Source organism: Mustelus asterias, chromosome 23 (genome assembly GCF_964213995.1).
Source record: "Mustelus asterias chromosome 23, sMusAst1.hap1.1, whole genome shotgun sequence".
Lineage (NCBI taxonomy): Eukaryota > Metazoa > Chordata > Chondrichthyes > Carcharhiniformes > Triakidae > Mustelus > Mustelus asterias.
This window is the reverse complement of record NC_135823.1, coordinates 60697298-60712520: the sequence shown is the minus strand read 5'-3', so window position 1 is coordinate 60712520 and position 15223 is coordinate 60697298. Positions and strand designations below refer to the sequence as shown.

Genomic DNA, 15223 nt, shown 5'->3' with positions numbered 1-15223 from the left:
AGTTCAAAACTTCCATACCCTTCCTGATAACACCTCACAGAGGGACAGAGACTAACAGGGACCAAGTCGGCAGCATCGTGACTTGATGCTTATGAGCTGGTCCATTAACCATTGTCCCAAAGGAAGCCCGTCCTAATCATTCCCATCCAATGGGGCGGCACGATGGCACAGTGGTCAGCACTGCTGCCTCACAGCTGCAGGGACCTGGGTTCAATTCCGGCCCCGGGTCACTGTCTGTGTGGAATTTGCATGTTCTCCCCGTGTCTGCGTGGGTTTCCTCCGGGTGCTCCGGTTTCCTCCCACACTCCAAAGATGAGCGGGTTAGGTTGATTGGCCATGCTAAATTGATCCTAGTGTCAGGGGATTGGCAGGGTAAATACAAAGGGTTATGGGAATAGGGCCTGGGTGGGATTGTAGTTGGCGCAGTCCTGACAGGCCTCCTTCTGTACTGGAGGGATTCTATGATTCTAACCGAGAAGGATAGAAAGTGGGAGAGTGATAGGAATCTGAGGACCCATGGGAGAGAAGGGACAGTTGAAAACACAGGGGATCCATCCTCTCCAGGATGATGCTAGGTAGAGGAGTGAGGCCAAGAAGCCTGTGTGTTCTAACTACCACAAGGCAGGACATCTCTGTACTGATTGTTGGAGGTTACAGGGAAAATGTGTAGGATTTGTTGGGGCACAAAAACCTCATGCAGAAAATGGAAGTCAGATAGAGAGCATAGCAGACCAGGCCCTGACTGTGACAGAAACTCCCTGTAGATAAACCTGAGTGTTTTAAAAAATCCTTGAGTTACAAGGATTTTGTATCAAATGGAAGAGTGGCTATATTTCCCCAGAATGAGGCTGAATAAAAGCGATTCTGAGGGATACAGGAGCCAGGGAAACTCTACTGCGGGCAAAGGCATGACCTTTCCACCAGAGAGTGCCGTGAGTGCCAAGATGTTGGTGAAGGAGGATACATGCCCATTAGAATTTAATAGAATATCAAGGTAAGGAAGTATTGTCACAACTATACAAGACATTGGTGAGGCCGCACCTGGAGTATTGTGCACAGTTTTGGTTCCCTTACTTGAGGAAAGATGTAGTGGCATTGAGGCAGTTCAGAGGAGGTTCACTAGATTGATTCCAGAGATGAGGGGTTTGTCGTATGAAGAGAGATTCCAGAAATGACGGGTTTGTCGTATGATGAGAGATTGAACAGTTTAGGCCGATACTCTCTGGAATTTAGAAGAATGAAGGGAGATCAAATTGCGGTACACAAGATGATAAAAGGTGTGGATAAAGTAGACGTGGAGTGGATGCTTCCTCCTGTGGGGCATTCTAGGGCAAGAGGTCACAGATAAGGGGTAGCAAATTTAGAACAGAGTTGAGGAGAAACTACTTCTCCCAGAGGGTTGTGAATCTGTGGAATTCGCTACCCCAAAGTGCGGTGGATGCTGGGACAGTGAGTAAATTTAAGGAGGAGTTAGACAGATTTTTAATTGGTAATGGGTTGGAGGGTTATGGGGAGAAGGCAGGAAAATGGGGACGAGGAGCATATCAGCCATGATCGAATGGCGGAGCAGACTCGATGGGCCGAATGGCCTAATTCTGCTCCTATATCTTATAAACTTATGAACATTCCCTTATACTGGATGAAGCTGGAGCTCAACCTTGTAACAGGACTGGTGACCATGGGAGTTGTCCCCGGATTGCTGGTGGACAAGTCGACTAGCTCTTCAGCAATGATCTGACAGGATCAAAAGCGATGGCATCCCTGCCGCTGTCAGAAACTGACCCAGGTCAAAGAGGCAAAACAGGAGAAAGTGTTTGGCATTTTCCCTGACTGTGTCTGGCCTATGTCCAGACAAACTCTGTTAGCGGAGGCTCAAGTGGCACTGCAGACACTACAGTTTTGTTAGGTCAGACCTTTATTGGGAGGCTGGAGGATCCGAAGGAGGTAATAAAGTAGGTTATACTAAATTGCAACTTAGCAAGCCAAGGCGGCACAGTGGTTAGCACTGCTGCCTCACAGCCCCAAGAACCTGGGTTCAGTTCCCAGCTTGGGTCACTGTCTGTACAGAGTCTGCACATTCTCCCCGTGTCTGCGTGGGTTTCTCCCGGGTGCTCTGGTTTCCTCCCACAGTCCAAAAGATGAGCTGGTTAGGTGGATTGCCCATGTTAAATTGTCCCTTAGTGTTCCAAGATATAAGTTAGGGGCATGGGTGGGGTAAAATACGTGAGGTTATGGGGATAGGGCCTGGGTAAGAGGCGGGGCAGACTCAATGGGTCGAATGGCCTCCTTCTACACTGTCGGGAATCTATGATTCTGATTCATTGTTAAAAAAGCACAGACAATCCCAGAATGCTACAATATTGAAAATGAGGCGTCGCTGAGCAGATGGAGTCTCCCTACAGATACGCAAATTAGTGAAGTGATCCACTATGTAGGGGAAATACTACGGCTAACACTCAAAATCCCAATGGCTGAGCATATTTGTATACAGAAAGCCCAAGTCCATATGAGCCAGGATTTCTCATTAGAGTGTTGAGGTTTTACAGAAATGGCTGCACTTGCTAGGTTGTGGGGAAAACCCCAGCCTGTGATGAACCCGCACATGGGATTCCGGTATTGGCTTTTGGGGAACTGTTGATCAAAGTGCTGGTGGGACTGTGTGGGGCCCGTGTCCAAAACAACAAGGATGTATATCCTCAGTATCATGGATGTGGATACCTACTACCCAGAGACCATTTTCCTGAGATAATGGGCGGGATTCTATGGCCTCGCTCGACCCGAGACCGGAAAATCCCGCCCGAGGTCAATGGACATTTCCATTGTCTGCCCCTCACCCGCTCGGTGGCACAGTGGTTAGCACTGCTGCCTCACAGCGCCAGGGTCCCGGGTTCGATTCTGGCCTTGGGTCACTGTCTGTGTGGAGTTTGCACGTCCTCCCTGTGTCTGTGTGGGTATCCTCCAGTTTCCTCCCATAGTCCAAAAGATGCGCTGGTTAGCTGGATTGGCCATGCTAAATTAACCCTAGTGTCAGGGGGATTAGCAGGGTAAATATGTGGTGTTACAGGAATAGGGTCTGGGTGGGATTCTGTTTGGTACAGACTCAAGGGGCCGAATAGCCTCCTTCTGCACTGCAGGATTCTATGATTCAGAGCATGGCCCAAATTCCTTGCCCTGAAAATTCCAGGAAGTCATGACAAGGGACAGTATGGTGCCGCAGTGGTTATCACTGCTATCTGACAGTGCCAGGGTCCCGGGTTTAATTCCAGACTTGGATGACGGTGCGGATTTTGCACATTCTCCCCGTGTCTGCGTGGGTTTCCTCCAGGTGCTCCAGTTTCCTTCCACAGTCCGAAAGACGTGCTGGTTAGGTACATTGGCCGTGCTAAACTCTCCCCCAGTGTACCCGAACAGGCGTCAGGAGTGTGGCGACTCGGGGCTTTTCACAGTAACTTCATTGCAGTGTTAATGTAAGCCTACTTGTGACTAATAAATAAACTTCGACTGAGCAATTTGAATTTATAATGGGTAAAAGACACACAAATCTGCTTCATGCATGTGGAAGAGACTGAAACGCCGGAATCCTACCGCCACGGAATTAGCGCAGGCGAGGGGCGGACAACGGAAATGTCTGTTGACCTCGGGCAGGAATTTCCGGTCTCGCTCGAGCAAGTCTGTAAAATCCCGCCCATGGACTCTGAAATGGTAGTTTAAAAGAAATATTGGTTGTGAAAAAGCTGATAGCCAAAAGGCTATTCCTTTGGTAACTTGAAAAGGTGGTACGGTGGCACAGTGGTTAGCACTGCTGCCCCACAGCGCCAGGGTCCCGAGTTTAATTCCTGACTTAGGTCATTGTTTGTGTGGAGTTTGCACGTTCTTCCTGTGTCTGTGTGGGTTTCCTCCGGGTGCTCCTGTTTCCTCCCGCAGTCCAAAGATGTGTGGGTTAGGCAGATTGGTCATGCTAAATTGACCCTTAGTATCAGGGGGACTAGCTAGGGTAAATGCATGGTGTTATGGGGATAGGGCCTGGGTGGGGTTATGGTTGGTGCAGACTCGATGGGCCGAATGGCCTTCTGCACTGTAGGGATTCTGTGACTATTATCCAATAGGCTATACCTTTGGTAACTTGAAAAGATTAAAATAAAACACCATCAGACTACTATTTGTTCAAAACCTTTCAATTTACAACACCAGTTTAAAGCAATGTCTTTTTTTCCTTTGTCAGAAAATGAAGGGCATTTTCACAGAGAATATTTGTGAGACATTTGATAGCTTTATAATGAGAATCCTGGACAAGCAACTTCATAGAGCAGCTACTCTGGCTGTCATTGGACTGGACACTTACACAAGGTAAATGTGAACATAATGGACGACTTTATTTGCAGTTTGTTGCCAAATTCTAGTCGCCATGTTCCAAAATTAACAACTGAAACAGAATAAACATCCATTGATAGAAATTTTGAAAGCTGCTTTGTTGTGACTGGAACATCTTCCACCTTCCTGATTTCTGGGCTGACATGTGTTCCATAACGTGGTCAAGGACACTACCCATCACTCATGATCTTTGCGTGTTAGGATTTATGAACGATGGAGATTGTTTGCTTTTCTATAACATCATAGCGTCATAGAGGTTTACAGCATGGAAGCAGGCCCAACTTGTCCATGGCACCCCTTTTTTTTACCACTAAGCCAGAGCCAATTGCCCGCGTTTGGCCCACATCCCTCTAAACCCATCTTACCCATATAACTGTCTAAGTGCTTTTTAAAAGACAACATTGTACCCACCACTACTACTACCTCTGGCAGCTCGTTCCAGACCCTCTGAAAAACCACCACCACCACCCTCTGAAAAAATTGCCCCTCTGGACACTTTTGTGTCTCTCCCCTCTCACCTTAAACCGATGCCCTCTAGTTTTAGTCTCCCCTACCTTTGGGAAAAGATGTTGACTATCTAGCTGATCTATGCCAGTGAGGAATGATTGATATGCGTTATACCCCCACTCCCTGACATTGCTTGCTCCTTTCTGACTAGAATGGCTTTTTGACAATTGTATTGCAGAAACAAGGACTTTCCTGCTCTGTTGGGTGCAAGTGTTATACCACATGGTACAATTCCCCACTGAAACATGAAGGGAAGGACCTGCTGTCCCTTATTTTCCTTGGATTAGATAGTTTCCCCTTCACAACTTGATGCAGATACAAAACATAAAAGAAACAATGGCACGGAGTGGCACAGTGGTTAGCACTGCTGCCTCACAGTGCCAGGGACCCGGGCTCGATTCCCGGCTTGGGTCACTTTCTGTGCGGAGTTTGCACTTTCTCCCCATGTCTGCGTGAGTTTCCTCCGGGTGCTCCGGTTTCCTCCCACAGTTCGAAAGATCGGCCATGCTAAGTCATCCCATAAGGTCAAGGGGACTAGCTAGGGTAAATGCATGGGGTTACAGGGATAGGACCTGGGTGGGATTGTGCTCGGTGCAGACTCGATGGGCCGAATGGCCTCTTTCTGCACTGTAGGGATTCTATGATTCCAAAAAGTTATCAAACAGAGACACACACTACCACAACTTCATTAACAAGCCCGAGCAAAGCTTTCTGATCGAGACCAAGTGACTAAAGCAACTGCTCTGGGAAGCAAGGCGATTTTGCACACAACTAGAGCAGACTAACACCAATGATTAGGAGAAAGATTCAATGAAATGCTACAAGAGGAAAGATGATTAAAATAAAAGGAAGCAGAAGAGGCATCTTAACAAATGGCAATTTCAATATTGTTAAAATTCCGAACTTGCCTACTGTCAATTTCTAACTCCAATGGGACCAGTCTTTCTCCCCCATCGCGTGGAATTATAAATTCAATGTAATCAAATCAATGTTGGCACGAGAGTTCTATTAAGAAGACAAACAACAAAGAAAAGCCCGTGCTGATCATGGTGCCCTAACTAAATAAAAAAACCTTCTGCCCTTTCTCAGTCTGTATCCCTCTATTCCCTCCCTATTCATGTACCCATCCAGATGCCTCTCAAATGTTGTTAATGTTCCTGCTTCCACCACCTCCTCTGGCAGCGCGTTCCAGGCACCCACCACTCTCTGTGTGAAAAACTTCTCCCGCACATCTCGCTTAAACTTTCCCCCTCTCACCTTGACCCTGTGCCCCCTTGTAATTGACACTTCCACCCTGGGATAAAGCCTCTGACTATCCACCCTGTCTGTGCCTCTCATAATTTCGTAGACCTCATGTCAGCTTCCTTCATACATCAGGGCTCTCTTGGTTGTGAGTGGTCCATCAAGCTTCCAACATTTCATATACATGACCAAAATTAAGTAGATATTATTTAATATCTCTCTGTGTGGAGTTTGCACATTCTTCCTGTGTCTGTGTGGGTTTCCTCCGGATGCTCTGATTTCTTCCTACACTCCAAAGCTGTGTAGGTTAGGTGGATTGGCCATGCCAAATTGCCCCTTAGTGTCCCAAGGTGTGTAGGTTAGGGGATTAGCCATCGTAAATGCCTGGGATTACAGGGTTAGGGCAAGGGAGGGCCTTACGAAGAGTCAGTGCAGACTTGATGGGTCGAATGGTCTCTTTCTGCACTATGGTTCTAATGTTGCATGCAGTTGTACATTTGATTTTTAAATGGGTACTTTGCAATCACAAAAGGTGTTGGGTAACAGTCCACATGCACAAAACGTGCAGAAAACTTTCATGAAACGTGTGTGTAGACCGCAGAGAAGAGGAGATTTTAGTGATCATGCAACAGAGTCCCATTCGTTCCTCCAAATGCAAGTAAGTCCTGAAGACCAGAAAAGTCCAAGATTCGTTCTACATTTGGTGCGGAGTGAAGGCAACACATTTAGGTCCAGTACCTGCAGCTTTCGGAAGGGATGGATTCGAGGTTCCTGCTCCTGGTTCCAACTTAGACTTCTGGATAGCATTACATCAGGAGATTGACTCAGGCATAGTTGTGACAAGCTCCACGATTAGATAGTCTGCCCATGTCATATAGGGAATCATACTAAAGTACTTTTGATGAGAGGGAGGGCAACTTGATTTTTAGCACAAGTACACAACTTAATAACCAGTCTCAAACAGAAAAATGCTGGAAAATCTCAGCATCTGTGGGGAGAAAACAGAACCAAGGCTTCAAGTCGAGATGACCCTTCGTCACAGGGGATCTTATTGAAGCTTACAGGATACTGCGAGGCCTGGATGGAATGGACATGGAGAGGATGTTTCCACTAATAGGAAAAACTAGAACCAGAGGGCACAACCTCAGACTAAAGGGGACAATCCTTTAAAACAGAGATGAGGAGGAATTTCTTCAGCCAGAGAGCGGTGAATCTGTGGAACTCTTTGCCGCAGAAGGCTGTGGAGGCCAGGTCATTGAGTGTCTTTAAGACAGAGATAGATAGGTTCTTGATTAATAAGGGGATCAGGGGTTATGGGGAAAAGGCAGGAGAATGCGGATGAGAAAAATATCAACCATGATTGAATGGCAGAGCAGATTCGATGGGCCGAGTGGCCTAATTCTGCTCCTATGTCTTATGGTTTTATTATCTTATAGCTCCAACACTCATGTCTACACAGACTCACTTTTTCTTGACAAAGCTCAGCTCTGACAAAGGGTCTATTCTCTCTCCACAGATGCTGCCAGACCTGCTGAGATTTTCCAGCATTTTCTGTTTTTGTTTCAGATTCCAACATCTGCAGTATTTTGCTTTTATCTTAATAACTAGTCTTCTGCTTTGGAAAGTACATGTTCAGGACCAAGGTGGTCGCCTCTGAGGAAATCCCTTTCGATAGAAAATCCCTTCTCTGCTATGTTTTGAAGGCTGATTTTATTTTGAAACTCTTTGTGTTAATGTGTTGCTGGAACTACAACTGGTACATGTTCATTTAGGAGTATATGCAAGCACAATCTCAATGCCTCCCAAAGAATAGTAACTGTTTTCTTTGATTATTTAGGGAAAAGGGGCTTTACAGTCCCGTGAAACGGCCGAAGAATTCCGAAAGTAACAGAATTGAAGATTCGGAATCCTGGGTCAGCCTGGAGCTTGGATTAACCTGTGCGGATTTGGACGAGGTCTGTATGTGCACCTTTACATCATTGATTTGATTTATTGTCACATGTATTGGGATACAGTGAAACATACTGTTCATAGAATACATAGGGTGAAGGAAAGGAGAGGGTGCAGAATGTAATGTCATAGCTAGGGTGTAGAGAAAAATCACGTTTAATGCAAGGTAGGTCCATTCAAAAGTCTGATGGCAGCAGGGAAGAAGCTGTTCTTGAGTCGATTGGTATATGATCTCAGACTTTTGTATCTTTTCCTCGACGGAAGAAAGCAGAAGAGAGAATGTCCGGGGTGCATGAGGTCCTTAATTATGCTGACTGCTTTCCCGAGGCAGCGGGAAGTGTAGACAGAGTCAATGGATGGTAGGCTGGTTTGCGTGATGGACTGGGCTAGATTCACAACCCTTTGTAGTTTCTTGGTCTTGGGCAGTGCAGGAGCCATACCAAGCTGTGATACATCTGGAAAGGAAGCTTTCTAAGGTGCATCTGTAAAAATTGGTGAGAGTCGGAGTAGAAATGCCAAATTTCCTGATCTGATAATGTTCACCCAATAACGAATGAGACTTCCCCGTGATACATAGAAACATAGAAGATAGGAACAGGAGGAGGCCATTTGGCCCTTCGAGCCTGCTCCGCCATTCATCACGATCATGGCTGATCATCCAACTCAATCGCCTAATCCTGCTTTCTCCCCATAACCTTTAATCCCATTCGTCCCAAGTGCTATATTCAGCCGCCTCTTGAATACATTCAATAATACTGAGAAAGAAAGCTGTAGACTGTAGGAAGGAATCAGTGGACTGGTCAGATGGGCAGAGGAACACTAAATGGAATTCAGATCAAGGGATGTAGTGAGGGCTGATGCATTTGGGGAGGGTAAGCAACGAAATATACAATATAAATGGTCGGATATTGAAGATAGGAGTCCATGCCCACAGATACTGGAAGGCAGTAAGACAAGGAAAGTAGTTAAGGCTTATGGGATACTTTCCTTCGCCAGGTGAGGCAGAGAACTTATGCTCTAACTATAAAACACTAGTTTAGTGCACGGTGTACAGTTCTGATCTTCACATTACAGGAAGGATATGATCCACTCAAGAAGACAATCAAATGTTTGCCACCATGGGCGGCATGGTGGCACAGTGGTTAGCACTGCTGTCTCACAGCGCCAGGGACCTGGGTTCAATTCCAACCTCGGGTCACTGTCTGTGTGGAGTGTGCACGTTCTCTCCGTGTCTGCGTGGGTTTCCTCCGGGTGCTCTGGTTTCTTCCCACACGCCAAAGATGTGTAGGTTAGGTGCATTGGCTATGCTAAATTGCCCCCTAGTGTCCTAGATGTGTAGGTTGGGATTAGCGGGGCAAGTATGTGGGGTTACGGGGATAGGGCCTGGGTAAGATTTTTTTTAAAAAGTGCTCCGGTTTCCTCTGATTAACAGTCCAAAGGTGTGCAGGTTAGGTGGCGTGGCCATGATAAATTGCCCCTTGGTGTCCAAAGATCAGTAGGTTAGGGAGATCAGCAGGATAAATATGTGGGGATACGGCCTGGTGGGAATGCTCTATTGGAGAGATGGTGTACGTTTGATGGGCTGAATGGCCTCCATCTGCACTGTAAGGATTCTATGATTTGAGGAATAAAGCCAGAGTCTTGAATGAAATAGTTTTTGTCACATCAATTCTTGTTATTTGTTGAGTACCTCACAACAATTAAACTACTTGCTTTCCTCAGACTTAATTTATCCTCCAGGTTTTAAACACTCAAACGCAGCCTCAAGTTGAATAGATTCCATCCCATTCTTCTGTACAAAAGGGGGCGCACAGTGGCAAGCACTGCTGCCTCACAGTGCCAGGAGCCTGGGTTCGATTCCTGGCTTGGGTCACTGTCTGTGTGGAGTTTGCACGTTCTCCCCATGTCTGCATGGGTTTCCTCTGGGTGCTCCAGTTTCCTCCCACAGTCTGAAAGATGTGCTGGTTAGGTGCTTTGACCCAAACAGACACCAGAATGTGGCAACTAGGAGAATTTCACAGTAGCTTCATTGCAGTGTTAATGTTAGCCTTACTTGTGACTAATAAATAAACTTTACTTCAAACTTTAAAAGTTCAAATTGAAACTCTGTGTGCATAACTCACCCTACTGCACTGTAACAATCATAGGTTTAAGATGGTAAATGGAAATAACTGGTTTTTAAACAAACTAATCTAATTACAACCACTTTCTAAAAGGTGGAAGTGCAAGACAGAAATATCTTCTGTGTAGGTAAGTAGTTTAAAAATAGTGTCCACATTATTTGGTATTGTGATTTGATTTATTATTGTCACATGTATTAGCATACAGTGAACAGTATTGTTTCTTGCGCGCTATACAGACAAAGCATACCGTTCATAGAGAAGGAAAGGAGAGGGTGCAGAATGTAGTGTTACAGTCATAGCTAGGGTGTAGAGAAAGATCAACTTAATGCGAGGTAGGTCCATTCAAAAGTCTGATGGCAGCAGGGAAGAAGCTGTTCCTTGAGTGGGTTGGTACGTGACCTCAGACTTTTGTACCTTTTACAATGTTATTTTACAATTACAATGTCGATTTGCAAGCCCAGCCACTACAAAAAAGCAATATGGTTGACTTCTAAGATTTTCTAAAGTGGTGCGACAAGCAACTCGATTGTATCAAATTGCTTGCCAGCGGTTGTTGAACAGCCGTCACCTTCTCAGGCCAACTAGGGATGGATAATTGCTGGTGTACCAGATACAGGAAGATCAAAATCAGCACTGAAGGGGCGACTCCCAATGCTTTCTCTCCTCTTGTTTATGCTCCATTATCACTGATGCTCCATAAGGGAATCTTTGTCTGACAGCGTTACATTGAAGGAAGGAACTTACACTAATTCTAAAGCAAACCTGAACCCTGGCTTTGTTCATTTCAAGAAGTTTAACAACACCAGGTTAAAGTCCAACAGGTTTATTTGGTAGCAAAAGCCACACAAGCTTTCGGAGCTCTAAGCCCCTTCTTCAGGTGAGTGGGAATTCTGTTCACAAACAGAGCTTATAAAGACACAGACTCAATTTACATGAATAATGGTTGGAATGCGAATACTTACAACTAATCAAGTCTTTAAGAAACAAAACAATGTGAGTGGAGAGAGCATCAAGACAGGCTAAAAAGATGTGTATTGCCTCCAGACAAGACAGCCAGTGAAACTCTGCAGGTCCACGCAACTTCATTTCCCCAAGTAAACCCTGGCTTAGTCAATTGATTTCTTCAGTCGATCAGGAAGGAATATTTAACCATCAGTCATGTAACACAATCAATTAAATGACATCTAGTATTGAGTCAAATAAATCCATATTCCCAGCGTGACCCCATGCTTGAAGGAGACTTGGGCTATAACACCAGCACCAATTTTCAAGCCCATCTCTGACCCACTCACCCTTTAACCATGGCTTCCCACTTGCGGTAAGAGTTTTAACAACACCAGGTTAAAGTCCAACAGGTTTATTTGGTAGTAAATACCATTAGCTTCCGGAGCGCTGCTCCTTCGTCAGATGGAGTGGAAATGTGCTCCCAAACAGGGCACAGAGACACAAAATCAAGTTACAGAAAACTGATTAGAATGCCACTTGCGAGCAGGGGAATCAGCAACTTTAGACTGCCATAGCATTCATGTATCGAATTTGAAGCCAGCTGAAACGTTTACCACCATTAAGTCTGATGTGGTGAGTATTCACTCAAGACTCCTTGAGACTCAACAGCTTCTTCCCTGCTGCCATCAGACTTTTGAATGTACCTACTTCATATTAAGTTGATCTTTCGCTACACTTTTTTATATTGTGTGGGACATGGGCATCGCTGGCTAGGCCACCATTTATTGCCCATCCCTAGTTGCCCTTGAGAAGGTGGTGGTGAGCTGCCTTCTTGAATCGCTGCATGTGCTGTGGGTTGACCCACAATGCCGTTAGGGAGGGAATTCCAGGATTTTGATCCAGCGACTGCGAAGGAATGGCGATACATTTCCAAGTCAGGATGGTGGGTGCCTTGGAGGGGAACTTAGCTATGACTGTAACACTACATTCTGCACCGTCTCCTTTCCTTCTCTATGTGCGGTATGCTTTGTCTGTATAACGCGCAAGAAACAATACTTTTCACTGTATACTAATACATGTGACAATAAATCCAATCAAAATCAAATCAAAATCACAATAACAAATTGCTTTAATTTTGTCTAACCATTGCTGGTCGGCACAAACAGCTAATAAATTGGAAGTATTAAAGACAATTACTGCCTTGCTCCATTTGAAATAAAAATTGCTTGTAATATTTTTGTGTGTTTCAGGTGAAGGAAGTGAGATTGGCAGCAGCGACCTGTCTATCTTATTTTGACCTGGCTCTTGTCTAGCTTGTCCATTGCTTCTGTTTTGTGTTCAGGTGCAGGTGGCCCTACAATTGCAGACACACACAACCGTTTGGTTTTTAGATGACTGGCAACAGTTTGCTGACCATGTCGCAACCCTTACAAAGGCAATAGCTCGATGCCCTTTCAAGTAAGTTAAACTTCACTCGTTAGTACAGATATTCACCCACATCAGAGGAGAGGAGGAGCCGTTTTTTGTTATAAACAGCTGCTTGGAAGAACGTGAATTTCTCTCTGTTGGGTACAAAATAAAGCCTAACTTTCATTTTATGGAAAATTACTGGTTCAACTCATCTGTGGTCACGAGTTGTGTTCATAATGCTGTAGAATTTGACCCAAGTGTGCAGGACAGATGTTATTACAGTAGGGTCAAAATCAGCACTAAAGGGGCGACTTCCAATGCTTTTTCTACTCAGGGTTACGGTGAGCGGGTGGGTAAGTGGAGCTGAGTCCACGAAAAGAGCAGCCATGATCTTATTAAATGGCGAAGCAGGCTCGAGGGGCCAGATGGCCTACTCCTGCTCCTAGTTCTTATCTTCTTACTCTTGTTTATGCTCCATTAACGCTGGTGTTCCACAAGGAAATCATTGTCCGACAGTATTCCATGAATGGAAGGACAAATTCTAAAGCAACCCAAAACCCTGGCTTTGTTAACTTACCCATGTTAGAAGTCTCACAACACCAGGTTAAAGTCCAACAGGTTTATTTGGAATCACGAGCTTTCGGAGCACTGCTCCTTCATCAAGCGAGTGAGGTCAGTTTTTGGAGCAGTGCTCCGAAAGCTTGATTCCAAATAAACCTGCTGGACTTTAAAACCTGGTGTTGTGAGACTTCTTACTGTGCCCATCCCAGTCCAACGCCGGCATCTCCACATCATGGTTACCCAAGTAAACCCTGGCTTATTCATTTAATTTCTTCAGTTGATCAGGAAGGAATATTTAACCATTGGTCAACATTTATCAAACAACACAATCAATTAAATGACATCTAGTATCTGGTCAGAATTCCCAGTTCTTTACGTGGTCACCAGTTTGATGTGAACCACAATGATTACACTCGGTGGCTTATTTCCAGTTCTGCCAATCTGCTGCTCAGGTAAAGAAAAGACTATAAGCTTTTCAGGTTCATTCCATGCTGCATTAGCCTTAAAGAGATCAATACCAAACGCAAATGACCATAAGGATGGCACAGTGGTTAGCACTGCTGCCTCACAGTGCCAGGGACCTGGGTTCGATTCCTGGCTTGGGTCACTGTCTGTGTGGAGTTTGCACATTCTCCCCGTAACTGTGTGGGTTTCCTCCGGGTGCTCCGGTTTCCTCCCACAGTCCGAAAAATGTGCTGGTTAGGTGCATTGGCTATGCTAAATTCTCCCTCAGTGTACCCGAACAGGTGCCGGAGTGTGACAACTAAGGGATTTTCACAATAACTTCATGGCAGTTACATTAATGTAAGCCTACTTGTGACACTAATAAATAAACTTTTTTAAAAACTTTAAATAAACTTAACTTGAAAAGAGATGTGTTCTCAAAAAGAATTGAAGCTTTTGAAAATTGAAGCTTTTGGGCGGCACGGTGGCACAGTGGTTAGCATTGGATAAAAGCAAATTACTGCGGATGCTGGAATCTAAAACCAAAAGAGAAAATGCTGGAAAATCTCAACAGGTCTGGCAGCATCTGTAAGGAGAGAAAATTGCTGATGTTTCGAGTCCAGATGACCCTTTGTCAAAGCACTGCTGGTTAGCACAGCTGCCTCACAGCGCCAGGGACCCGGGTTCAATTCCGGCCTCGGGTCACTGTCTGTGCGGAGTCTGCACCTTCTCCCCGTGTCTGTGTGGGCTTCCTCCGGTTGCTCTGGTTTCCTCCCACAGTCCAAAGATGTGCGGGTTAGGTTGACTGGCCATGCTAAATTGACCCTAGGGTCAGGTGGATTAGCTAGGGTAAATATGTGGGATTACGGGAATAGGGCCTGGGTGGGAGCGTGGTCGGTGCAGGCTCGATGGCTTCCTTCTGCACTGTAGGGATTCTATGTTCTATGAAAAACCAAACAGCAACTGCTTTTGACAAGAAACTCTTGTGAAAATAATTTTGTTTAGAAAGCAGACAGAGAAAATGACCTTCTCCTTCTGCCCTGATGGGACGTGGTCCACTGGTGTGAAAGTGGATAAGGATGGAAAGGGCCTCCTGAAATTATGGAAAAAACAGCTTCAGCAGCTCAACAGGATCACCCAGCCAGTGGCAATGGCTATAGCACAAGCCTATCCTACACCAAAGCTGCTCTTACGGGTAATGGCAGCTAGAGCATATCTGCCATTTCTTTTTCTCATTGTTCATATCTCTGCTAATATCTTCCTCTTTCTTCCCATCTACACTAATTATACATTCTTCATCCTGCCAAGGTTCTAAATTACAGTGAAACCTCAATTATCTGCAATAGGTTCTAGAGAATTAGCTCCAATTCCTGGTGGTAAACCAAACTTGTGTTTTGAAATAAATGTCACCCTCAACGTTGGTTTGCAGGTGCAGTAGGTAATTAAGACGACAAATGGAATTTTGTCCTTCATTGCGAGAGGGATGGAGTTTAAAAACAGAGAGGTTATGTTGCAGCTGTATAAGGTGCTGGTGAGGCCACACCTGGAGTACTGTGTACAGTTTTGGTCTCCTTATTTGAGAAAGGATATACTGGCACTTAGAGGAGGTGCACTAAGTTGATTCCAGAGTTGAGAGGGTTGGCTTATGAGAGATTGAGTAGACTGGGCTA

At 45.2% G+C, this 15223-nt stretch overlaps 1 protein-coding gene across 1 annotated transcript in view; it reads left to right on the top strand.

The window, feature by feature from the left end:
• LOC144510449 (structure-specific endonuclease subunit EME2-like) overlaps positions 1-15223 on the top strand; it is a 48874-nt gene that overhangs the window by 12607 nt on the left and 21044 nt on the right. Inside the window, exons 5-8 of the mRNA XM_078239892.1 lie at positions 4223-4347; positions 7958-8075; positions 12481-12596; positions 14559-14748. Of these exons, the coding sequence (XP_078096018.1) occupies positions 4223-4347; positions 7958-8075; positions 12481-12596; positions 14559-14748 (549 nt within the window). The remainder of the gene's footprint in view (positions 1-4222; positions 4348-7957; positions 8076-12480; positions 12597-14558; positions 14749-15223) is intronic.